Source organism: Periplaneta americana, chromosome 9, assembly GCF_040183065.1.
Source record: "Periplaneta americana isolate PAMFEO1 chromosome 9, P.americana_PAMFEO1_priV1, whole genome shotgun sequence".
NCBI lineage: Eukaryota > Metazoa > Arthropoda > Insecta > Blattodea > Blattidae > Periplaneta > Periplaneta americana.
The window spans coordinates 109,696,483-109,722,842 of record NC_091125.1 but is presented as its reverse complement, the minus strand read 5'-3'; the positions used below and the strand labels follow the sequence as shown (position 1 = coordinate 109,722,842).

General features: G+C 34.7%; 1 protein-coding gene across 14 annotated transcripts in view; it reads right to left on the bottom strand.

Moving 5' to 3' along the window:
- The window catches only part of LOC138706382 (isoaspartyl peptidase/L-asparaginase-like), a 54,766-nt gene that overhangs the window by 4,137 nt on the left and 24,269 nt on the right, over positions 1-26,360 (bottom strand). For 8 of the 14 annotated variants that reach the window (XM_069835605.1, XM_069835598.1, XM_069835593.1 and 5 more), the window contains 5 exons: positions 15,723-15,914; positions 9,758-9,835; positions 7,161-7,380; positions 2,806-2,924; positions 224-334 (listed from right to left, as the gene is read on the bottom strand). In XM_069835605.1, the coding sequence (XP_069691706.1) occupies positions 224-334; positions 2,806-2,924; positions 7,161-7,380; positions 9,758-9,835; positions 15,723-15,912 (718 nt within the window). In that variant the 5' untranslated portion in view covers positions 15,913-15,914. Of the gene's footprint in view, positions 1-223; positions 335-2,805; positions 2,925-7,160; positions 7,381-9,757; positions 9,836-15,722; positions 15,915-19,041; positions 19,251-24,547; positions 24,751-24,845; positions 26,356-26,360 lie in introns of those variants that run through there. The other 6 variants (XM_069835603.1, XM_069835602.1, XM_069835596.1 and 3 more) reach the window with 6 other exon arrangements.

The following is a 26,360-nucleotide window of genomic DNA, read 5'->3' as shown; positions in this document are numbered from 1 at the left end:
AATAAAATGCAGTTCTGAAGAGTAAGCCAATATTCTGGATGGGACACCTTGCTAAAGAATGCCCAGAGAGATAAACTCAGGTGACAGGAAATCTCTTGGTAGACAGATCATGACAGAATGGACCCTCATATTCTTAGGGGGGATGTGAACACCAGGCAGAAAACAGAGTGGAATGGATGAAAATTGTAAACAAGGCCAAAAAACCTTCTGAAAACATACGTACCTTGTTTCATAAGTTCTAAAATTGTATGTGCTAAGCAAAACCTCATAATAGATTCACCATGTCCTGTGGTTGACACTGCACCTACATCGTCATCTGCAAAACCTCCACATCCTGTAAAATAAAAATAAAAAACATAATAATAATAATAATAATAATAATAATAAATAGCAACACACATTAAGTTAAGATTTATTTCTCTGGAAAAAAAAGGAGAAATAAATTTATGAAGAAAATAAAAACAATAAGTCTCACTTTTATCTATTTGTTCACGTTTGATGTTTAAAGTTTTTGTTCTTTAATATGTCTTACTTTCTTCCTAATTTAAGGAAAAGGTTTATGTTTTACCAAATAGTCTTCTAGTCTATGGCAAGAATTGGCAAAAAGTTATAAAATAACAAGAAAACGTTAGAATTTTTTTTATATGGTATCATCTTACTAGACTTTCAGTAAATTTACCACATTTTGGTACTGATGGTGATCATGATGGTGATGGGGATAAGGCCGATGATGATGATAATAACAATGACTGCGGTGGTGGTGGTGGTGGCGATGATGAAATGATAATGGCAATAGTGATGATGACATTGCTGAAGACCAGCATTATCATCACCATATAACAACAAAGGTGACAATGATAATGGTAACTGCTGCTGATGGAGATAAGAATGATGATGGTGGTGATTATAGGCCTATGATAAGATATACCATGCTTCTTTTAATATATACAGAGTGTCAAATGTAAGTTATTGGCATGCTTACCAAGCAGCAAGGTTGCTGTGAGGCAGGCAGTGTGTTGAGTTTTTCCATTCTCTTATTTGTTTTCTATTTAATGTCAACAACCGCAATACAAGTTATGGTGTGCCTTCACATTTCTGTATTTAGGTCACACCATACTATATAATTATTTACATTTTCCTGTAATGTTTTGTAAGTACAATGCTTATTCCCCAACGACAAACTTTTTGATCCTAATATTATTACGTATTAAAATTAACTCAACCTGATACATAACAATAAATTCCTCTACAGCAATATTTTTTTCTGATCCATGCGGTATCATTGTATCGAGATTTCACTGTAGTTTCAGTTATTTTGTATATTTTGAGTCTAAGCTAATGGGTTCATACCCCATTTATAGAGGAAATCCTCTCTTCTCTAATGACCAACAATTCAACAAAAATCCCCTTAGTAACAACTCTAACAAGAGGTATATTAATTTCAATCTCATCCAATTCATGATTCATTATAATCATTGTTATTCCCAATAAAATTATCTTTGTATAATTTCAGTTGGAAAGAACTAAGAAAATGCATTGTAAGTACGAAACATCAATGTTAAAAATATTGTAAATAGTAAACTCAGTGATTGTGAAAGTGCTAGTATTAGTAAAAAGTGGAAAGTGGATAAAATAACCAAAGGACAAAGTGCTAAGACTAGGTAAAGTTAATAACCATTCCATGACAATATCTACAGCAACTATGTCAACTCACCTGGATTGGCTCACCAAGTGAGTACCCATAAGCCACCCTATCCCTAGCACAGGAGGCCTTTGCCCAACATGGAACATCATAGCTTTATCATTCATTCACATTTTAGTCTATGTGTCTTTTTTTAATCGCTTATTTAACGATGCTGTATCAAATATTAGGTTATTTAGTACTGATGAAATTGGTGATAGTGAGATGGTCTATGGCGAGGTGTCAATGATTCGCCATGGTGTTACCTGACACTCGCCTTACAGTTAGGGAAAACAGTAGCAATTCTAAACAAAAGGATATTACAAGTTTCCTTCTTTAGTTTTAAAAGCCACGTCAATTCGACTTATAAGCTGTTAGTGGACTTAATAAGCATGACTAATAATGTACTTTCACAATAATACAGAAATGTATTGTAAATGTTACATTTCATCTAATGCTAAAAGTTTTTTTTGAAGTTAGACAAAAGTATTTATAGTGTCAGTCTCAGAGAAAGTGTGAACAACGCAAAATGCAACTATAGATGCATATATATACACACAGAGGCGTACGCAAGGAGGGGAGGAATTACCGGGTTTGAACCTCCCCCCTCCCTTTTTGAACTAAAAAAAAATATTTAGATTTGAATATCTTTTTATCCATTAACTGTTTTTCTATCTCTAATTTTTCACCATCATAGTAACAAAATCTACATTGATATAAGGCATAGTCCTCCTATCCCTCCTTCAATATAATCCCTGTGCTTGGTACTGCGGCATGTTCGAATTATAACAATGCTATCTTTATTATAGAGAGATCTACCGCCTACTACCAACCTTGTAATAAAATGAAGCTGACACAATATGATACTTAACTTCTTGTGAAACGTATTGCAGTGCAGATGCTAAATATTGTGCATTGTCGATTTGGAACTCATTTTAAGAGTGGTATTCATCCTTTTGTTAGTTTGAGTTCTCATTGTGAAACATTCATTTAACTTATTGTGCATTTGATAGGAGCAGCGGCAGCAGCACCAGCAGCAGCAATAGTAATATACAAAATGTAAAATACCGATAATGTAAAAATAAGCCCCCCCCCCTTGACAAAATTCTGCATATATATACTACCTGGCAAAGGTGTATCTCCTACACGACCAACCATTTTTCCACTTGTGCCACCTGTTGAGGTTGCTACAGCAAGATGTCCGTCAGTATCTACAGCAACTGCACCCACTGTTCCCACACCTCTAAAAATAATAGTGAATGATGATGATGATGATGATAATAATAATAATAATAATAATAATAATAATAATAATAAAACAACAACAACAATCGATTGTAATAGATAAGAGTAACCATACTGCCTTCATTATAGATTGTGTTACCAAGATCCACAATCATGCATTCGGTAGAAGCATACATTTGAAAATTGAGTTAGGCCTATAATACCATTCTGCAAAACTTGTTAACGCAGTCTTAAGGTACGTTTTCCTCGGTGCGACTATTGCGATGATCATTCAATGATTATTTCTTTGTATTTTCTAGAGTCGCGGCAGTCGCTCTGAGGAAAACAGCTCCATAGAAAATACAAAGAAATAGTGCTCAACGATTATCGTTGCACGATCATCGTTGAACAATCATCGGAATAGTCGCACCAAAGAAAACGTACCTTTAGCAAACTCTTGATGTCACTGATCACACTAACATATATATTCAAACTGGAAAAATTTGCCTATAAACAATGTTAGCTTTCGTGTTCCAATGAAAGGCATGAGAAGTCACAATGTTTTTTAAACATCTTTCTGCTGTCTCCAGATGCATTAAAACAGCCAACCTGTCATATGACCCGTTTACTTTATAAATTTAGAATTTGCATAATTGTAAAATATTTGCTGTAAGTATTATTACTGTTGCTAATATTGTTGCATTATTGTGGTAACCATTGTGCTAAGCTATTATTGACTAATCACTGTTGGATAGCACAGCAATATTAGTAATACATCAAATAAATAGATACAAATAAATAAAACAAATTATAATACAAGCAGTCAATTTAGGAAATCAAATGAATGTTATACTCGCCAAAGATACTCGAAGTTCACAGATAGAAATCTAACAGAGGGCAATGGATTTTAATGGCAATTAAAGTCCTTAGTAACACTTTCTTAATTAAGAAAAGAAGTAAATCAGGGGACTACAGAATCCCTCATCACACCTATAGCGTGATAAATATTGTACCTCTGTACCTGAATGAGAATGCTCCGGACAAAATTTATCAACTGACTCATCTACATATAAACCAACCAAGATATCAGGTTTATCATCAAAACTCATCAATTTTCTATACCTGTTCGATTTAAACATTTTGGCTGGCTGGCTGATTGAAAAGAAAAAAAAGCGTAGCAATAGCAAGTATTTTATTCTTTTTCAGGTGGAATTTTCCTAATTTCCATTTCATATGTAAGAATAGGTATAATTATTCTCACATATATAACAATTCTGATTTTTATTATTTCCTTAATCTGCAATATGGAATTTCGACCACTTTTTGTTATGGAAGCCTCAGTTATTCTGTTATTCATTTCAGTAGTTTGGTAACCAGTTTTATTAAACATCTTTCTTAAATATCTTCATAGTAAAAATTTATATTTTCTTCGTTGTCTAAAACAGTGATTCCCAAACTTTTAGAAGATGTGACCCACTTTTGGATAAGACATTAGTATGTGAACCCATTATGATATTGATACTCAACCTCATTCGAAATATACAAATACCTATAAAATCGAAAACAACGATAACTTTACTCAAAACAGTAGATACTACCAAAGATTTTAACGTAGCAGTACATACATGACGAGAAATTAGAATATGTAAACCTATTTTGCAATTCTCTTTGACTTCTTAGACTTGCCTACTGTTCTGATATATTTTTCGAACACTTAAATGCTTGAATAGTAGTTTACAAAGCCAGGATGATAATATAATAACAGCCAGAGATGAAATCAACGGAAACTTGATTTCTGGTCAACATTACTTGACAAAAAGAAACTAGATTCCATTCTAGCATATTAAAAAACCCATAGAAAATGTAGCTACGTGCTGTATGATACGACAAAATATATACTGAATTTATTTTTATGGACATGTAATAAGTTTGGACAATTCTAAACAACAGCTTTTTGAGTATTAGTAGAAGAAACACAAAACAATTACATCATCAAATATGGATATTGAATCCGTTTTTAGACAGTTGCATTCAACTGGATGTAATAAAAAATATTTAGGAGGCTTATACAATAAGAATTGTGAAAAAATTGGAAAAAATTTTTATTGTCTTAATTGATAGAGTATACTTTTCTGTATATATTTCCAAATTTTCAGATATATGTTGACAGGGAGGGTGCAACATATGCAGCAGGTGCTTTTTAGTGCAGGACGTAAGTACAAGCATGTCCCAACTTTAGACTCATTTTCCCAATAATTACATTTTCTGATACAAAAAACCAGATATCTCAAGACCGTTTGTCTGATTTCATTAAAATTTTGTACATTTGTCATTTGTAATAATCTCTTAGTTGTTTCAGAATTAGAATAATTCTATGTGCGTATAGGTTTAGTACATATTAAACTAAAACTAAGTAAACTAAAAAAACTCCAAAAGGAAATAACATTTTATTTGGATACCTAGTCATTGTGGTATACCCGGAAACGAGAAAGTCGATAATATTGCAAAACAGGCAACATATTTGCAACCAAGACTTCTTCAAGTGATATCTCTATCTAGTGCTTTTGCTTCAGTAAAGTTTCATTTTATAAACCTATGGATCAACAATTGGCTCTCTTCTGACAAAGGAAAAATTTTAGTCTGTACAAAAGAAACCAAATGACCTGGAAATGTACAAAAACTTGCCCAGACACGTTCAAACATTTTTAACAAGAGCCAGAACAGGTCATAGTGTCACACAATTGTACCTACACCGATTTCACATTTTTGATAATCCTACTTGTCTGTGTCGTAATAATCGCGATGAAGATCTAGAACACATTCTTCTATACTGTCCATCCATAAACCACAAAATAAGTAAATTAAAATCATCAGTACCAGTTGCTGAAGACACAGCTCTGCAATATATATTGACTACACCCCAACTCTGGCTACTAGCAACAGGCATCTATAATGAACACCGATCAAAATACCCCTCATTTCTCATGAAAAACAACAACTGAATATACTACAGTGGACTTTATGTTTTCAGCAAACAGCTGGATACATTAAGAAGATTGATTGATTTGTAATAATCTCTAAAGATTGGATCATAATGGTTAAATCTGAATAAAAAATGACCAATTTTCTAGTAAAAATACATTGAAAAAGAAACAAAAATTTCTTAATACAAATTTCAAAATCTATAAATTTAATATAAAGTCAACTGTGATACTCACTGAGGATCAATCTTTAGATTATGATCTCAGATTTAAGAGAAAAATAGTAAATGGCTATTATTTTCTCAATTTAGGTTAAATCATGTTCTTTTATAAAAGACAATTTTTTTCTTGAAAAAATTCAAACTTTTAAACATATTCATGGTTACTAGATGTATTATATATCAAATTGAATCTAAAATCATGTAGAATAAGTGTGCAAAATTTGAAGAAAATACATGAAGTGGTAGTCAAGTTATTTAATATTTTGTAAAAAGTGCAGTTGCTACTGTGTGAAACCCCTTAAAGAAATAGGTTTTGGATTTTTAGGTTCCCTTAAAGAAAGATTCACTGAAATATGTATGTAGCTACTGACGAAATGTTGAAACTATACTTTTTTTTTTTTTGCAGAGCATAAATCAATTCTGGATCAAAAAAATGCAAGAATATCTTGAGCTTACAAAAGAACTTAGATTTTTTTGTAGTATTTGCAAATTCGTATTTATGAAAATAAGTTTCTACTCTATTATTGCCATAAAAACAAAAGTGAGAAATTCAAAATAATAGAAGTTTGTGAATATAGAATTCGGATGTAAGAAGATACTTTCTTAAAACAAGCACATTTATAGCATTAATTCTTTTTTACTTTATAACTAATTACTAAGACTTTTTTTATGTTCAATCCTGTTAATGCTTCTAAATGTAACATAAATTTATGTTAATAAGGAGATTTCTTTTTTATAAATGGTCTTGCAACCCTCCTCAGTTCTTTACAGGACTCCCACTTTGGGAATCACTGGTCTAAATCATCAATTTCTGGAGCTTTCTCCATTCCAATAACATTAGTTTTCTTTGTGTTCCATCTAAGTTTCCTTTCGATATAACCAATATCATCATCGTCTTGAGCTATAAACACACATCAGTTGGAAAGTGTGGTGAATAGACAGTATTAATATTGTCAGGTACCCCAATATCTTTTTAGGTTGACATTCACAAACACGTTCACCTTATGTATTAATAAAATATACGTTCAATATATATTCACAGTCTGTACATACCCAAGTTCAGATGTTGGAGTTCCATTCCCGCTCTTTATTTGTGCAAGAGACTGTTTAGCAAATTTGGTGACCAAATACCCCACCGGAACATCAGGAATGCCTTGGTCATTGGCAAATTTTTTGGCCCCTTCACCAACCAAAAGCACATGAGGTGTCTTCTCCATTACCAGACGTGCCACATCTACTGGATGGGCTACATTTTTTATAGCACCTACAGCACCTGTTAGTTATCCACAAGAACAAAACTATACAAAAATGAAGTATAGATTGCAATGACTGACATCACTAAAGCAAATATTCTAATAAAATTTGTGATTGTAAATTTCTTGATATATTTTGAAGTTTCTTTTTAAGGGAATAGCATTAAGAATATGTCTCAGTAAGCTCTAACTATTTGAGTAAAAAAGCTCTTCTACATAGTTCTATCACAGTCTAGTATATACAGTCATGAAGCTCAATACGTAGTAAATATGCAAACATTAGATAGTTGCTCACCACTAGGATCGCTAATATCGCCTCATTATAGGCAATGCAAAATAGTACCGTCACAGTCTATTGTTTCTAGCACCCTCAAAACTCAAGCTTCGTGACTGTATATAGTAGACAGTGGTTCTATCTACTGTATGAGGTCATAATCCAAAAACTGTAATTGGTTATTTATGCTAAAAGCATGTATTCCAAATAATTATTGTTACTATAATAATAATAATAATAATAATAATAATAATAATAATAATAATAATAATAATAATAATAATAATATGTATAATTTCAGTGAATGTAATGTCTTATTTCAAATTTTTTGTGTAATTTCAATCAATGTGTAGTTTATTGTAATCTTTGTTATTCCGAACGTTTTCTATAATTTAAATTTATTAATTTCCAATTTTAAGATTTTTATGTAACTTCAACAGTTTGACAATGTCAGAAACTTGTATAAAAGCCTATTAGCCATTACATTCATCTACAAACAATAGTCTTCATTTTAGCTGATTTTTAAAAACAAAATACTGGTTTGTGTGATAATGGGAAGAGGAGGAGGAGAGGGGAGGAGGAGGAGGAGGAGAAGATGAAGCAGAAGCAGAAGCAGAAGAAGAAGAAGAAGAAGAAGAAGAAGAAGAAGAAGAAGAAGAAGAAAAGTTTTGTGCTTGTGCTCGTAACAAATGCTACTTTTTGTTAAAGACTTGTCCTGGTATTCTGTATATGTACCATATTTCATTCTTTAGCAAGTTTTGAATACAACTTAATATGTAGGCCTATATTTAGCTAGTCGAATTTTTCTCCACTGTAGATTTATTGTCCTGGAAACTGTCTCTGATAGAAAACTATCTTGTACTGCAGTGGTGTTCAGGTTAGGTGCAAAGAAATTAATGAAAGCATTCTCTATGTTCATTGTTTGAATTTAGTTTTGTCGAGTAAAAAGGAGGATAGCAATAGAAAAGGGAGTTTTTAGGAAAAGGAGCACCTTCTGCAGACCTTTTGACAAAGAACTAAGTGCTTTATGTGGAGTGTGGTAGAAACATGGACATTACGACGAAGTGAAGAGAAACTACTCGAAGCATTTGAAATGTGGATATGGAGAAGAATGGAGTGTGTGAAATGGACAAACAAAATAATAAATGAAACTGTGCTAGAACGAGTGGGTGAAGAAACAATAACGCTGAAACTGATCAGGAAGAGAAAAAGAAATTGGCTGGGTTACTGGTCAAGAAGAAACTGCCTACTGAAGGATGCACTGAATGTTCAGGGCAGAAGAAGATATCAGATGAAAGACAACAGTAAGATAATATATGGATCATATGCGGAGACGAAAGAGGAAGGCGCAAAGAAGGAAGACTGAAGAATGCTGGGTTTGGACAGAAAACTATGAATGAATGGATGCATATCAATGATAGAAAATGCTGTCAAATTCGACTTCTTTGGTACTACAGTGCAACTGCTCTCCCTGTGAAATATCTACTTCTGTCACTCTTCTATAGAGCGAAAATTAGAATTATTCTTATTATATCACTAGTACCCACGAGGAACGAAAAAAGACAGGGTTGCCAAATTTACTAATGTTGCTGTAAAGAAAATGCCACTTCCTTAATAAATCTAAGCCTTAGAACGGGTAAATATTAATCACCATCTTAAACATAGAAAGGTGCATTTAAAATACGTTCACAATGAAATATGCATATGTACACAAACAAGTATGTATTGACTGTAGAGAAGGGCATAATTGTTAAAGAATATCTCAGCATATTATATGCAATATACATTTTTGCATATGAACCAGACCTATGCTTATGATATTCTATATTAAGTTACTCTTTACAGATTAAATAACATATTATGTGAGAAAGTTCCTAGCAGAAAATCATGCAAGTCAGGAAGCCATAAGATGACATCCTCACTACTCAACTTAGCTTGAACAGCTCTTGAAAAACAGCCAGGCAAAAAATTATTACTGATAAGACTAACAGAATTGTAAGTTTCATTAACCTCTGAATGAGAGTTAAAACCATCTCTGAATTCGCAGAAAAATAAGAAAATTAAATACATCTCTATTTTGGTTAAAATGTAGCAAAGAAATCCAGATAAAAATATGAACTCACCAGTTTTAAGATCTCTCCCTTCCATGACAATTGCATCCATTTCGACTTCACCATCTTCGTTCAAAACAGACCCATATCCTTAAAAAAGTAATAAAGTAAAAGTTATTAACGTCAACTGTTAAAATAAACAATCATGCACCCAAAATACATAATACGAGTATACCGAGTAGTAGCAATCTGAAATTATTTACAAGTGATAGTTGAATAAGAGTACTTGTGAGAATAAATTTATAAGTGTGTAGTGTAGTGTTCAGATCATTAAATGCAGTAGCAGCACTTATGCTAGTGTGCAAGAATAAATCCTTTATATTACCAACCAATTTATATCAAGAAATGATAAAAAGAAGTAAGATTGTATAATTTCTGTATTACATGAGGGTGTGTCATTTAAGAGGGCGAAATTCAATTTTTTAAATTTCTACAATCATGGGTTTTAAAAATATGTGTTTGAGTATGAGGAATTCAAATGTGCTATTATTTTTTTTATACTGGACAATATTCAGCTTGGTAAATTTACATTCCATTAAAGATCACTTAATTGGCTCTCAGTGAAAAAAATAAAAGTTTAATTTACCTGCAGAAACCAATAATAATAATAATAATAATAATAATAATAATAATAATAATAATAATAATAATATTAATAATAATAATAATAACAAAGATTAACATTTTATTTTTGAACATAAATCGTATCATTATATAAGTAAACATTATCCTTAAACAATACTTAAAAGTAAATACAATAAACTTTATAATCCAGCCTTTGAAAATGGCAAAAAAATATTTAAACATTTAATAATTAGTTTTTGTATATAAATATATCCTTATCATATCATAGTTACTAATTATCCTACAAATTATATTGGAAAGTAATTATTACGGTCAATAACCACAGACTCATCAACAATGGGTATTCCACTCAACACAGCAACACAGTAGTCGTTATTGCATTCCACAGCACAACAATGTACTTCTAAGTTCAATTAATGTTCACAAAGCACTATTTACAAAACAAAACTGTCAATTCTCGGAACACAGTTCATTCACCTTGGCTAGTTCTCCTAGCTCACTCATTCAAGTTCACGGTACATCGAACCCCAAGCCTTCCAGATAACAGTTCACTGCACTTCGAACCAAAGACTTTCAGATGCAGTTCACTGCACTTCGAACCCAAGACTTCCGGATACACCACACTCGCCTGGATGCTGCCACAGTTACTCAAGTTCACTGCACCTCGAACTCAGATCCACTCCGCTAACTAGCTTTCTCGCAGCTATCTAACTAAACTTCGAAGGCTACTCGCACTTTTATTTACTAAATCACACGTTCTCGAACCTTTGATCTTCGGGAACAATCTCTTTCCAGAAGTTTCCCCTTACGTCCGTCCCCTCCACTCTGCACCGGGCCCATAGCTCCCCCTTGCCGCGCCGTGCTTCAGCATCCGCCAAAGCCCGAGCCCCCACGTCCCGCGAGTAGACTTCCGAGGCAATGAGAATCTTCCACATGGTTGCCACAATATCTATTGCACTTCCCCATCATAATACCCTATCAATCCAATAGTTTGATGTTCTTCATGAACTAAATGAAACTATGGACTGAGACAGTTGATAGCTCATCAAGCTTTGGAAAGTGTTTTCCAAAGATGAGAGCAGTCACATAACAGATGAGCTACAGACTCATCTCCCTGTGAACAATGAATATGAGATGGGTTAATTTTACATCCCATCCTGTGCAGATTCTTATTGAGGACACAATGTCCTGCAAGGAATCCGACTGTCTAGGAGAGCTGTTTCTTGCTCAGTTTTAACAAGTCAGATATCAATGATGAATTCCACTATCAGTCTTAAGTTGTTCAGTGATTTTGAATTTCAGACCATGTATTGCAACCCTTATGCGACAAAACCTGTTCGCTGTTATTAACCACATTAAATGGCTCACTGAACCCATTTCAAGAAGGACCAGGAACGTAGGAATTTTCCCTTTCCTTATGGTCTGTATGATCCAATACCCATATGCTTGATCATTAGATTCTTTATAATACTGTCACTCAATGGTAATAAGAGGTTCTACAATTGAGAGTTTGAAGAATGAAGCATTAATTTCAGATTCTGTTGCACTGTCTAGCATCTTGCCAATATCATCTGTCCATCTGTCATTTGACAAAATCTTCACATCAAGTGTTGCAGAGGTAACTCGATATTGGTTGCTGGGTAGTTTTGGACAACCTGATGTATGTATGTGTATGTATTTATTCACACTGCAATGGGTATATACCCGGTGGCAGTGGTAACTAATTACACTCAATAATGACAATAATAAACACAATTAATAAAAAAATACAATTAATAATAATACTAATAATTAATACTAGCAATAATTAATAATAATAATAATAATAATAATAATAATAATAATAATAATAATAATAATGACAGGGAACATCCTAAGTTAAAATAACATTTAAAGTAAATCTAATTTGTACTTTAAACCTAAGTTCGAACTAAAACCCACGAGTATGATATGTTCATACCTGCACAAGTACCTTTCAACACTACACTCATTTCGCTGTCAACTCACTCACTGCACTGGAACTACGACACATTTCACTGATTCTATCCTGATTTCACTAACACTTCAAAAACATTTCACTGTTCAAATACTTTGCACTGCCACTATAAACTATAAAGCTTCACTGACAGGAACACGTTTCACTTACACAACACACTTCACTGACACAACATAATTCTTCACTGATAGTACACTTCAATAACAAAATATCAATTACACCCTTTAAATACTGCGTATAATTATCGTCTATTAGGAAAGTCCTTAAGCCTATTTTTAAATACATTTTTGGTTGTTGGTAAAGCCTTTAGTAAGTCTGCAGGTAAAGCATTCCAGTCCCTGATAGTACGATTGAGAAAAGAAAACTTTCCAGTGTCCGTCCTCTGTCTTCTTTCCCTCAATTTATAAGAGTGGTTATTCCTTGAAGAGTAATTTGGCGGCTGCAACCTATTTTTTATTTCTCTCCAGGCAGGCTCACCTCTGTATGTTTTGAACAGTGCGCATAATCGAATTCGCGTTCTCCTGTCCGTGAGTGTGTCCCATTTTGATGGTGAATTTTTCCGACAACACTTGAGAGCCCATTTTTTAATCTTTTCCATATGTTAAATGTTATGTTTTATTTAATGACGCTCGCAACTGCAGAGGTTATATCAGCGTCGCCGGATGTGCTGGAATTTTGTCCCGCAGGAGTCTTAATATGTTCTAGTCTGTAAGGATCCCAACATGCAGCACCATATTCCATTACTGGACATACTAGTGATTTATATGCAATCGTCCACGGTTAGCGCATCTAGCTGCGAAACCAGGTGGCCCGGGTTCGATTCCCGGTCGGGGCAAGTTACCTGGTTGAGGTTTTTCCGGGGTTTTCCCTCAACCCAATATGAGCAAATGGTGGGTAACTTTCGGTGTTGGACCCCGGACTCATTTCACCGGCATTATCACCTTCATCTCATTCAGACGCTAAATAACCTAAGATGTTGATAAAGCGTCGTAAAATAACCTACTAAAATTAAAAAAAATATATGCAATCTCTTTGGATTTATCAGAGCCTTTTCTTAGTACCCTCATCACAAAGTGTAACGCTCTCCTTGCTTTTCCCGCTGTGTCTGCAACGTGTTCCCCCCAGCCGAGATCGCTAAATGTTATTCCGAGGTAATTACATTTGTTAATTTCCGGAATGGTTTCACCCCCTAACGTATACGATGCGACTGTTTTATTTCTTTTCCTTGTAAAGCTGATGGCTTTGCTCTTTAGAGAATTTATTTTCATTTTGTTGGCTATTGCCCAATCATTTATTCTATTTAGGTCAGTCTGAAGAAGGATGACTGATGACTTTGTTCTCTTAGTAGTAGCTCGTATCTCAGGATATCTCGCAGAGTTGGGAGCTCAGAGGGAAGTAACTCATCACTTTGATCTCTAAGTAGTAGTCCCCAGTCTTGATCTTTTTTTAGATGCCACTGTAGCATTGACAGAAGTAATTTCTTAAAAATGATGGAAATTATTCAACATATAAAACCAAGTAAGAAAAATTATATTATTATAAAATAGATCTGCAAGTACTTGGTAATCAGTTTCAATGATTTTTAGGCAATTTCACACTTTTTTTTTCATAAGGAGTTTTAAATAGCAGTAATTATAAATTATTGGAAATTTGATAAGTAAAAAAATATTTTTCATGCAGTTATATTACCGAGCAAGACCATATAATATTGAAAAAATCAAAATAGTTTTTGAATACCCATGTCAAGTCACAACTTTTTAGCACCCTACATTTAGAACTTAAAAGTTTAAAAAATAGATATGCCCTAGTATTACATAAAACAAAATGGAATTCGACTAATTATAGCCTAATTTATATTTTTGTGTCGGGTGTATTTTCAGAGTAAAACTAAACTTCGATCCCTAATTAATAAGGTTTCTGGATACAATTTCACATTACAAAGATGATGAAATATTGATACTCTCAATTCTTTGATGCTACCAAAACTTTAAAGAACTAATAATAATAATAATAATAATAATAATAATAATAATAATAATAATAATAATAATAATAATAATAATAATAATAACAATAATAATAATACAGAATAAGTCAAATCTAAGGGACAAGCACTCCTGCAGTTTTTCTACACTGCAGTCTGGCAGGAAGAAACATTCTTGTCATCTCATGGCACTGCAATCCGTCCGATGTTCATATATATATATATATATATATACACAACATAATGGAGGACATTTTGAGTAACTGCTCTGTAATTTAGGAAAGATTCTCTCCATTTCCTTAAATAAGTAATTCACAGTTACAGAAAAGATAGATCACTTGCCAGACTGTAGTGCTGAGAGTCGAAAAGAACATTATCTGTGAGAGACGATCTGCTTGCCAGAGAGTAGTGCTGGTTCCTTGGGTATGACTTGGCCTATGTAACAAATATAGTCTAGATATTTTCTATACTTACACATTGGAATCAAGTCAGTAATTATTACAACTGTTAATGGAATCTGATTTAATTTCAAAACAGATTGAATCTGTAAACCCAACCACCACAAACAGTCTTTTCAGAAAGATTGTTATAATTCCATCTCTATTAATAATACAGTAGGGTGATCCACGAAAATTGTGCCATACTCTAGGACCTGATTCCTGACATCATTGAACAGTTTTGGATAAAATCACAGTTCTTCCTTCCATAACACGCATCCTTCTGAACTTCTGTCTGGACGTCTGGAGCTGTGTGTGTTACAGTACAGCTGATACCAACGACACAAAATCTCGTGACATCAGGGGTCAAGGTTACAGATAATGTAGCACTGGTACAAGATATCTACCTAGCATCTGAACAACAGAAGTTACGGAATCCGGTGAGCGCAGTTCATAGTCAGGCGACTTCTTTGAAAACCGAGTTTAATACAGATTTTTCAGGTGAGTAATAATATGAATGTTCTTTAATGAATTTATAATACACTCAGTAGCATTCTCGTAAATAATTTAAATGCTTAAACTTTCATAATTTTCATGTTTATGACATTCAGGAGGGTATAACTCACTTAATTTTTAAAATTATGACATATGTTTATATGAGTTGCCTAGAATGAAACTGCACTTTCTCCAATTATAAAATATGGAATAAAGGTATGTTTTAGTGCAGAATTTTTCTGGGAATGTGATAAACTACTCGTTTGAAGTCAAACTGGAATTTATATGCATTAAATTTAGTAGTAAAATCACCATGTGGAGTCTAACTGCACTAGTTTTTGGTCTTTTCTGACAAATCAGATTTTTGGATAAAGTGCAGCTTGATTTTAGATGACTCATATGAGCTTTTTTCATCACAATGATGTTAGAAATCAGATCCTAGAGTATGGTACAATTTTCGTGTATAAACTAAAAATTTACCAGCATTAAATGCTTCATCATCCTCCATAACTTGAACAGCTGCCTGCACAGCATCAATAACCGAGCCTCCACTTGTAAGAACTGCATATCCCTTCTTGGCTGCTCTGCACACACCATCTATTTTCTGCTGCACTCTATTATCAGGAATGTCTCCTGCACCACCATGAACTAACATTACCGGTTGTACCATTTCTGAAACACATGCAATGAAGTAAATTTATGGCATGTAAGTGAAATAAGCAAACATTATTCAAGAATTATGCCTAGCCATTGATAAACCATCAGATTTGTATAAGACTGAACGTTCCTTTTGATGCACGATACTATTTCAGAATTATTATGAAAGCATGAGGTGGCACTTGACATAAAATCCTCAGTAATCAAAGTAGGGAGAATTAAGTAAGTATAATGATGCTCTACCTTGATATATTTCACTTTCAAGTGGCTTCACATTCCTTTACGCTATCTACGCTATCATGTTTTAAACTTTTACAAAATCACTTCAAGTTCATTTTTCAAACGCACAAGGTCAAAATATAAGCTTTAAGGTTCTTGAAGTTCGGAAAATACACCAATAGGAAAGTTTTCATCATAACTGTCAAAATTCTTACAAATGTTTCTGAGATTCAAATATTAACTTAGTTTGTAAGCCATAACGCTATCCAGACTTAACAAAATATTCTTGAATACATGACATGAATATCTTCATCATCACAGTTTCTCCTTTTAGACCTTGGCTCTTCTCCCTCTTTCAGATCATCAGTGATTACAAAAAAAAAAATACCTTTTGTACGGATTCTTATTTTTCTGCTTCTGTTCACTTTGCACTTAATGATTCGGAGTAGGCCTTCCAATCTTTACCATTACAAGTTTGTCTTCGTACTTGAACTAGGAAAAGGGATTATCCAGTTGACTGTTTCACTCTGTATGATTCAGACATTGGATATTTATCTAAGAAGAATCTAGCTCCACACACTATTAAACAAAAATATTACAAATACATTGCCTGACTGCCACTATAATAAAGGTAAAGGTATCCCTGTAACATGCCATGAAGGCACTTGGGGAGCATGGAGGTAGAGCCCCATGCTTTCCATGACCTCGGCACTAGAATGAGGTGGTGTGGTCGGCACCACGCTCTGACCGCCTTTTACCCCCGGAAAAGACCCGGTACTCAATTTTATAGGAGGCTGAGTGAACCTCAGGGCCGTTCTGAAAGTTTGGCAACGAGAAAAAATCCTGTCACCACCTGGGATCCAACCCCGGACCTTCCGGCACTATAATAAAACATTAACTAATTATAGAAAGAAAACTGCACATGCTTCAACACATGCAACAACAGGTTGTACTTACACACATCACAACAATAACATGTGATTCGGGCTTCTGTTTGGGTACAACCTGTACAGAGTAATAAAGATGGGTAAAAAATAACACAACAGTTATTTTGGAACTGTTCTGGTCTTGGAACTGTTGCAAAAATGAACAGTAGGTTGGAACCTACTGTTCTGACTTCGAGCTGCTCACTTGTCCAGCTGTTGCAGTACTGCGTTGCGCAAGACATATTCTGACTGCGAGACAACAGAGAAAAGTTGGAACCAATGACAGCTCTGGCTACACTGTTTTCATTGTTACTTGGAACTCGCACGTGGATGGGGAAGCATGGTAATTGAATTTTTAATTTTATTGGGTTATTTTACGACGCTGTATCAACATCTAGGTTATTTAGCGTCTGAATGAACAGTAATATCACTTGCCAGTGAAATGAGTCCGGGGTCCAGCACCGAAAGTTACCCAGCATTTGCTCGTATTGGGTTGAGGGAAAACCCCGGAAAAAACCTCAACCAGGTAACTTGTCCCGACCGGGATTCGAACCCGGGCCACCTTGTTTTGCGGCCAGACACGCTGACTGTTACTCCACAGGTGTGGACATGGTAACTGAAATCCTTTCAGTGTGATCATGAGCAATGACACTAATGACACAGAGCAAGGTGCGATACAAATTTTAAATTATTACATGGTACAGATGCGTTTCTAACATTTCAGGTATCACTACTGCTGATATATGAATTTGTAGTTATATATTTTTATTATTTATTTAATTATAATGTAATTATTATAAGTAAGCGTTAAGAAAAGTAAAAATAAAAATGAATGATTTTAGTTTTTTTTTTTTACAACGCAACACGGAGAACAAAAATTACATACTACACATCTTAAATATCATGTTAAATTTTTGAGTTGGTTATCATGTCTTTATGACTTTAGTACCGCTACCAAAACTAAGTGTTGCATTCTGACCTTATATTCAACAGCTGTTAATCTACTAAACATGAAGCTTCTGTCCACATACATAGCATGTTTCCAAAACCGATTGGAATGTGCATTGGAATCTATTGAAAAGCATGTGTGCTATGTCATGCAGATAACGTATTTTAAGAGGAGTTCGAGCGATGAGTGCTCCAACGCTATGTACAAGCTGCTGGGGAAGAGGGAGGGTATTTTATTAATGTACCGCTCTTTTGAATGACTCCTCAAAAGGAGCGAGAGTCAAAGAGATAGGACACATCAATGAACGATTCCGACTCATAACTGTTATTTGGAACATAGTATTTTTCCGGAACCAGAACAGTCGGAACTGTTCCAGGAAAAGAACAACTTCGCCCATCATTACAGAGTAATGGATTACGTGAATATTATGTTTATAGCTGCATCCACACTGTGTCAAATATCTTTGTTATGAAATAATAAAATACAATATTGTTCATTTTTCATTGCGCACTTTAGCTCAAATTTTTAAAACTATAATTATTTCACATAAATATTTCAGATTTCTCTGTAGTATCACAGTCCACAATCGTTCCGTATGCTCGAAGAGACTCAAAGGAGTCTGGAGGCGGTCAGGTTGAGGCCGCGATTTGAGAAACCGAAGCTTTGACCTACTAATCCCTGCTCTCTCCATCCCTGCTGCACGAATCCTTTTTGTTGAAAGAGCCGCAATACAACCATCCAAAGCCTTCTTCTTGGAACTGAACATAATCTACTATCTACATTGCGCGCGAAATTTATAAAGTTGTTGCAGATGAAAAGTGTATATAAAGTTATAAATTATAAATAATTATGGTTCTCCCTTACTCTTCATTTGGACGTGGGCTTCCATGACAGCCTTGATAACCCACAATATATGTCACTGTTCACTGTGTATATATCTGTAGGTCTACATCTATAAATAGGAAATCAATTATTATTTTGGTAAACTCCACGGAAATGAAATTTGTTCTGACTGGGAGGTATATATAAAATTTATATTAATATTAACCTGAACTTGCAGGCTGTGCTGTATTTTCTTGAAATCCAGGTAGATTCAGGACTGGAACAGCATCTGCAGTTAATCGGGACACTTTGGAAGTACTTTTAATCATTTCTTGTGGAAAATGTAAACTGCATACCCTATACATTGAGCCATTTATATCCTTCACATTCCTAAATAAGTATTCACAGTCACAGGCCTTAATCCATATTTTGCACCTGGAAAAAAAAAAAAGTAGGCAAATTGATAGAAGACTGTATATGTACTTATGTCGGTTTTGCTTTATGTAATACCGAAAATTCTGTTTATTTCTGTTCACTTTTTCTAGAGAATTTCCAAGACAAGCTGCATCTTTAATTTGTGCTGCAAATTATCGACTGATTCTCAACAAAGAATGCATGCACCCTGGATCAAATAACAGAAAACAGAAAATGCTTCTGAAGTCTTTGGTTCAGGACAAATTATTTAAATGTAATGAAAATAAGTTATTTCTTGAATATGTGCCTTGGACTAGAACAAAAATTAACAGAATTTTCTCTAGGCTTACTGGTGTTACTTACAGCAAAACCAAAATATGTACGTGAACACATCTCCTATCAGTTTACCAAAAATATATTTACTTTTGTTCTGAGTGAATGAGAAGTTCGAATTTTTTTACAGTGGAATAACTTAACTTCTAAACAAGACATAGTGAAAATGTGGGAAGAATACACAGCAGATTGTATGAAAAAGATCCCAGCATTAATGTACAACAGAACACTGAACTACATGAGGATGAACCTCTAATCTTAAAAGAAGAAGTGTTATGGAATATAAAGCAAACAGATAATGGAAAGCCACCAGGGACAGATGATATCCCCATAGAGTTAATCAACAATGCTGATGAAGAGATTATAAAGATAATCTTGGAACTTTGCAACTTTACATGGAAAATGAAAGAATGGCCAGTTGACTGGATATATAGGCTATACATCACTGCTCAAGAAAGTAGATATCCAAGAATACAACAATAGCTCTTATCTCACATGTTAGCAAGATCATGCTTAAAATAACAAAAAAAAAAGACTTAAAAGCTATTTGGAAATAGAACCATCACTAGAAAAGCAGGTTTTAGAAAGTGAAGAGAAACCAGGGACCATATCGCAAACTTAAGATGGATTTTGGAGGAAACAAGGGACTTTCAACAGAGTATATACTTATATCTTTTTGGATTACTCTAAAGCATTTGCCTGTGTCGATCACAATCTACTATGGACAATTTTACTACAGATGGGAATACCAACACATTTAGTGATTCTGATAAAAGTGCTTTATACAGAGCAGGAGGCAAAATTTTTTACGTAATTATATTGGCAACACTGCTTTCCACTGCCTTGTGGAAGAGTACAGGCTATAATCACAAAGGGCTGCTTAGTATTTTATTACATGTTGAAGTTAACCTTAACCAAAGTGTGTGGTATTAATAATTAAAATATTAGTTATTGAAGATGAGTGACAGTAAAATAAGTAAAAGTAATATAGAAGTTGTAGACATCAAGGCTCAGTTTATAGACATTGATCCTGCGGAGGAAAATAATACCCCACAAAATCCCAACTTGAAATGAGGTTGCAAGGAGACCAGTGTTTCTCATATGAAGAAACTACGTCCGGAAACCTGGAAAAGAAATGTCGAGAAGAAAAATAGGTAAGGAAATATTATGTTAACATAATAAGAGAGACAGTGTATCAGACTAAATTTTGCCTAATACTGTTATGGATAAGCATAAGCGGGCAACATAACTTATACAAACTTCGATTTTCTGTTTGTCAGATACTGTTCCAAAGATTCCCGAAAATGCCGACCTGTTCACACAAAGAAAAGAGCTTCCGCTGTAAAGAACTGTCTTCTCAAGACGTCCAAAGAATTCATGAAACTTACTTCAAGAAAAAATTATTACTTGCACAAAATACTTTCTTCTTGTGACACATCCAAGTTGCAATGCCAAAACAAAGCACTGACGATAGTAAAAGAAAATTCAGCATGCAATACATTTTGCCAAAAAGAAGAGAAGGTGTTACCGAAAACATACCAGTCTGCCAAGGAACTTTTATGTCAATACTTCGAGTGGGAAGAGATATGCTGCAACGTTTGTGTTAGAAGATTCTGAAAAGTCCAGAAACCCCGCCCAAAAAGAGAGGAGACTGCATATCCGAAAAATTTGCGGAGAAAAAAGAAAGAGTAAAAAGCCACATAGGCAAATTCATCTCACTCAAAGCCCATCACTCAAGAGCTAAGAACCATGAATGGCAGTACCCTAACTCAGATCTTACCACTGCAAAGATGCATGAGATATTCAATAAAGAATACCCACAAACTCTGGTTTAATATGAGTACTGCAGAAGAATTTTCTGTAAATATTTTAATATAGGTTTCGGCGCACCCAGTATCGACGCCTGCTCCAACATGTGCCAGTCTTAGGTAAAGAATCGAGGCTGCAATGACTGAAGAAGAGATGGAAACAAGACTTCAGCTTGTGGCACACAAAAAGAGAGCAGACGTGTTCTACAAAGTTTGAAAGAAGATGCAGAAGATACATTCACGTTCAGCTATGATTGCCAGAAAAACCTTGTGCTACCTAAAGTTCTGGATCAAGCTGCCTATTACCTACATTAAATGTACCTGCACAACTTCACAGTGTGTCAAGGAAATTCGCACTGTTCCCAAACTCCAGAAAACGTGGCTAGAAACTGATTTTGCCAAAGCATCAAACCAAACAGCTTCCGCCATTCATCAAAACCTATCCCAGCAAGCATATTTTGAAGGCATAACGAAGATACACTTGTTTGCAGATGGGTGCAGGGGGTTGGGGGGGGGGGAAATAAAAACAAGACTGTAATAGGCATGTTGATGCACTAGTTTCTGAACAAGACTCCCACTACAATTAAAGATTGAAATGTGGTTTCCTATTGTGGGCCACTCTTTCATACCTCCCAATAGGGTATTTGGAAATTTAGAGCGAGAGTTCCGGAAAATTGACGTGGTTGAGAAGCCAGAAATCTACATGGACATCATGAAAAGCACGCGATCGTCATCTGCGTGGGAGGGGAGATTGCCCTTTTCGAGACTGGAAGACAAAAGAACCAGGGAACTGGCATTTTAAGTTCCTAAGGTAAAAAAACATCATCACCAAAACCAAGAACAATGCATGCCTAGTACAGGGGGAACCTTTCTGTAACTTCTAATGCAGGGAGCTCAAATCTTTAAACAAAAGAGTTTCAAGAACCAGAACCTACCAACGCTTGTCGCAAAGGTGTCGCACTGAAATCGAAGGCCGAAGATGTCAAAACACTGTTGAAGAAACACTATGGAGATCAATGGAGAAGACTCTAAAAACCTGATCTTTTTCTCGGATATCCTCAAAGAACAAGAATGCCTGGGAGTTGCAGATGACACCAATAATGCCGATGCTCGATTTGAGCTGTTAGACGAAACATTTCGTAAATGCTGTAATAAATTATTGGTAACAAATGCGTAAACTTCTTAAGTTTCGCATCTCTGAGGAATGTATTTTTATCTTATCTGTATTTTTCAACAAAGTGAATAAAAATAAAATATACCAAAACATTTTAATTGCTTTTTATCATAATTATTACATTTTAATAGAAATGTCCCTGTGAGAAGATACAAGCTTTAGGTTGTAATTATTGCGAACATATTAATTTAGCAGGTTATGAAAGTTTAGAATGCATTTGACATGTTTTGCAAGTGGGTACGTTTTCAAGATATCAGAAAGTCAACTAGCAAAACCTGTCTAATTTGTGTTACACTTGCAAAACCTGTTAAGTGTAAACTAAAATATAAAAATTAAACAAAACTGTTTAAGTGAGATTATACAGATTTTAACTGTCAACTCAGGTATTTTTAGAGCATTTCCAAAAACAATATCATTGGTGGGCATTATAAGACTCTGCCGTAAAATGTTTTCGCCAATTTCTGTTGTTTCATTTAAGATGTATTTAACCAGTAGCGAAGCATGACACAATTTTTGGCTAAGCCGGGGTTCAGAAATAGTGATGTAGGCCGTGCTTTACGTCGCTAAAAGGTAAACGGAATGAGGAAATGCTCTTGTTTTTAATTAACTAAATTCTAAATTGATCTTGTCCCTTCTTCGAAAATGTTTGGGAAAGTTCAGCTTACCCTGCCTACCCTGACACTTCGCCACTGCATTTAACAGGTTTTGCAAGTGGGTAACTCACTAGAACAAGCAGGTTTTAGAAAGGGAAGAGGAACCAGAGACCATATCGCAAACTTAAGATGGATTCTGGAGAAATCAAGGAACTTTCAACAGAGTATATACTTAAGTTTTTTTGGATTACTTCAAAGCATTTGTCAGTGTTGATCACAATCTACTGTGAACAATTTTACTGCAGATGGGAATACCATACCAACACATTTAATGATTCTGATAAAAGCGCTTTATACAGATCAGGAGGCAAGAGTTCGACTAAGGAAGGAGAATCAGAGTGGTTTCCTGTTAAGAAAGGAGTTAGGCAAGAGTGCATCCTCTCTTCTAGTTTGTTCAACCTATAAATGGAATACGTGATAAGAGCCGCTGAGCTGGATGAAATCAATGTAGACATAAGGATTGGTAGTCGCAGAATCAATGTCATCAGATAGGCTGACGATACCACACTCATTGCAGGAAGTAAGGAAAAGCTAGGAAAATTAATAACAAGAGTGTCAGAGAACAGCAACAAAGCAGGACTCAAGCTAAACGTCAAGAAGACTTCTACAGGACAGGATACATTGATAAAAATAAATAGTGACGATTTGAAAGTTGTGAATAAAATTAATTTTCTGGGCGTAACAATATCAAAAGTAAACAGTAGCACGGAAGAAATAAAAAAAAAAACGAATAATTCTAGGAAAAGCAGCAATGAAAAAATGTAGTAAATTTATAAATGATTCAAAATATCAATTAGAACCAAAATGAAGCTAATCCAAGCAATGATCTTTCCAATAGTATTGTATGGGTGCGAAAGATGGACACTAAAATTGCAGATAAGAGAAAAATAGATGCTTTTGAGATGTGGTCAAGGAGGAGGATGATAAAAGTAACATGGGTTGACAGAAGAACAAACACATCTATTCTGAAGGAAATTAAACCTCGTTGCTCTCTGGAAGCTACAGCCACAAAGCTCAAGCTGTCATATTTCGAACACATAGTGAGAAGATTGTTAGCGATAGAGAAGGACATCATGTTAGGAATAGTTGAAGGAAAAAGAGGAAGGGAAAGGAGGAGGAGATGGTCAACCTCTCATTGACAGAGATAATGAACCTGGCTCGAGATAGAATCCAATGGAGGAAGATAATCAAGAATGCGACAACCACAAGAAAAAGACAATTCGAGCTGTTAAGAAGGCTGGCTACCAACTGCCGTGTATATCCAGTGTGGAACATCAAGGATTGCTAATGGTCTATGTACTACTACTAACTTACTGGGATAAATGATCATCTCTTATTATTGGTACCCACCTATTCATGTCCTTTGGAAATCGAAATAAACTTACATTTTTGCTTAGGTTTCTTTTATTATTGCAACAAAATTTCACTGCACAAATGCCACCTCGACTTGTTAATTTTTCTGTTTTCACTTTATTTGGAATGGCTATCTTACCACTTAAGAAACGAGAGGCTGGCGCCAGTTTCATGGAGGCTGTGAGATGGCAGTGAGCAGGCTGTGAGATGACACATAAGGTTAGAGATGAATGAGTAATTATGTAGTCCAAATTTAATAAATTTCATTACATGCTAAAACAGGTTAAAATAGTACCAACACATCCATCAGTCAGCGACTTGAACTTGGATGTCAATGAGTGAATATTTCAGAATATTTACACAAGGCAGTAATAATATAATTACGGTTATGTTGCCATTTCTTTCAATTTGATAAAAAAAAAAAGTAATAAATGTTCTCCAGCGAGTTAAGAGAGAGATTATAGAGTGGTCATTGTGTTGCCATGTTTGAAGTAAATTGAAAGAGCGTCCACTATTAAAATAAGCGCCCAAAATAAAGTGGGCATGACAATAAGTAAGGTTGGAGTCGAGAAGTTGTCAAAATTTCGTTTGCATCAGGCCCGTAACACATTTGAAGAGTTTTTGCTAGCGAGAAATGTGTTGCAAGAAAGAGGCGAAGTGCCTGCGTCCACACACTTAGCGAGTTCTCGCTATCACAGATCACACCTCGCTATGATCATCTATGCACTGTCTTCATGCAGAGAGCATTTTTCTGATTATAGTAATCACTCGTTGGGGGAAATATTAAGAGGTTATATACATACGCATATTGTTGTACTTCACAAATTACAGTATGTACAAAAGCTACTATATTGTATCTGAATCTTCAGATGATGAAGAAATGGAATCAAATGAATATATTTTAATGAAAAGAAAATGTAGGCCTAAAATTAAAGCCAGAAAAACCTGGATAAGGAATCACATTCTATCTCACGAAGAGAAGGGCGAGTTTTGGTAATTGATTTCGGGTTTGATGATACGTTTAGGCATTATTTCAGACAAAATAGACCATAGTTTTTTTCCAATTCATGATACGATAAGGGATTCTATCAAGAACCAATGGACAAAGCTTCGCAAACCCATTTGCACAGAAGAAAGACTAGCCACTTGTTTAAGGTGAGAACATTTCATTAAAAGTTAATTGGAATACAATATTATTTCCATTTCTCTCCCTCCACTCATACACACAACAAAAAACATATCTTCTGAAAATGTCTTATTCAATGTCTGAGTTTAAATATTCAACTCCCTCATATTCATCTCTCCCATTCTCCTGCTGCTCTTCCTCCTCCTCCCTCATGACTCTTTCTTCTGTTTCTTGTACAACAAGGAATACTTTCCGCTGTGTCTCAACTTGATATTTTTTTGGTAATCACTTTATTGTCTCGCTCATTGCTTTAAAAAACAAGTCAATCGGGTCTTCTTTCGTACATAACATGTTTAGTCTTTCCTGTCTTCTACTTTCTCTGTCAACTGCTGTCTTCTGTAGAAAACTTAATATAGTCTTGCTTGAGTTCGGGGTTTCAAATTCTGAATTCGATCCTTCGTCATCAAAATTTGTGGCTGAAGATTCATGTGACATGGACGGATCCAAGTAATTTGTACTTCTTCTGTACTTCTGTTCCTCATGACCGGTAGAAGAAACTGAAACTGATTTTCATATCTCCACTTTTTCTGCGGTTGCGATCTCTGACCACTCTGTGTGATTTTTCATTTCAATGCATCTTGGTAACAGTCTCTATGCTTTTTCCATGACTCTTTGGCATCTGAA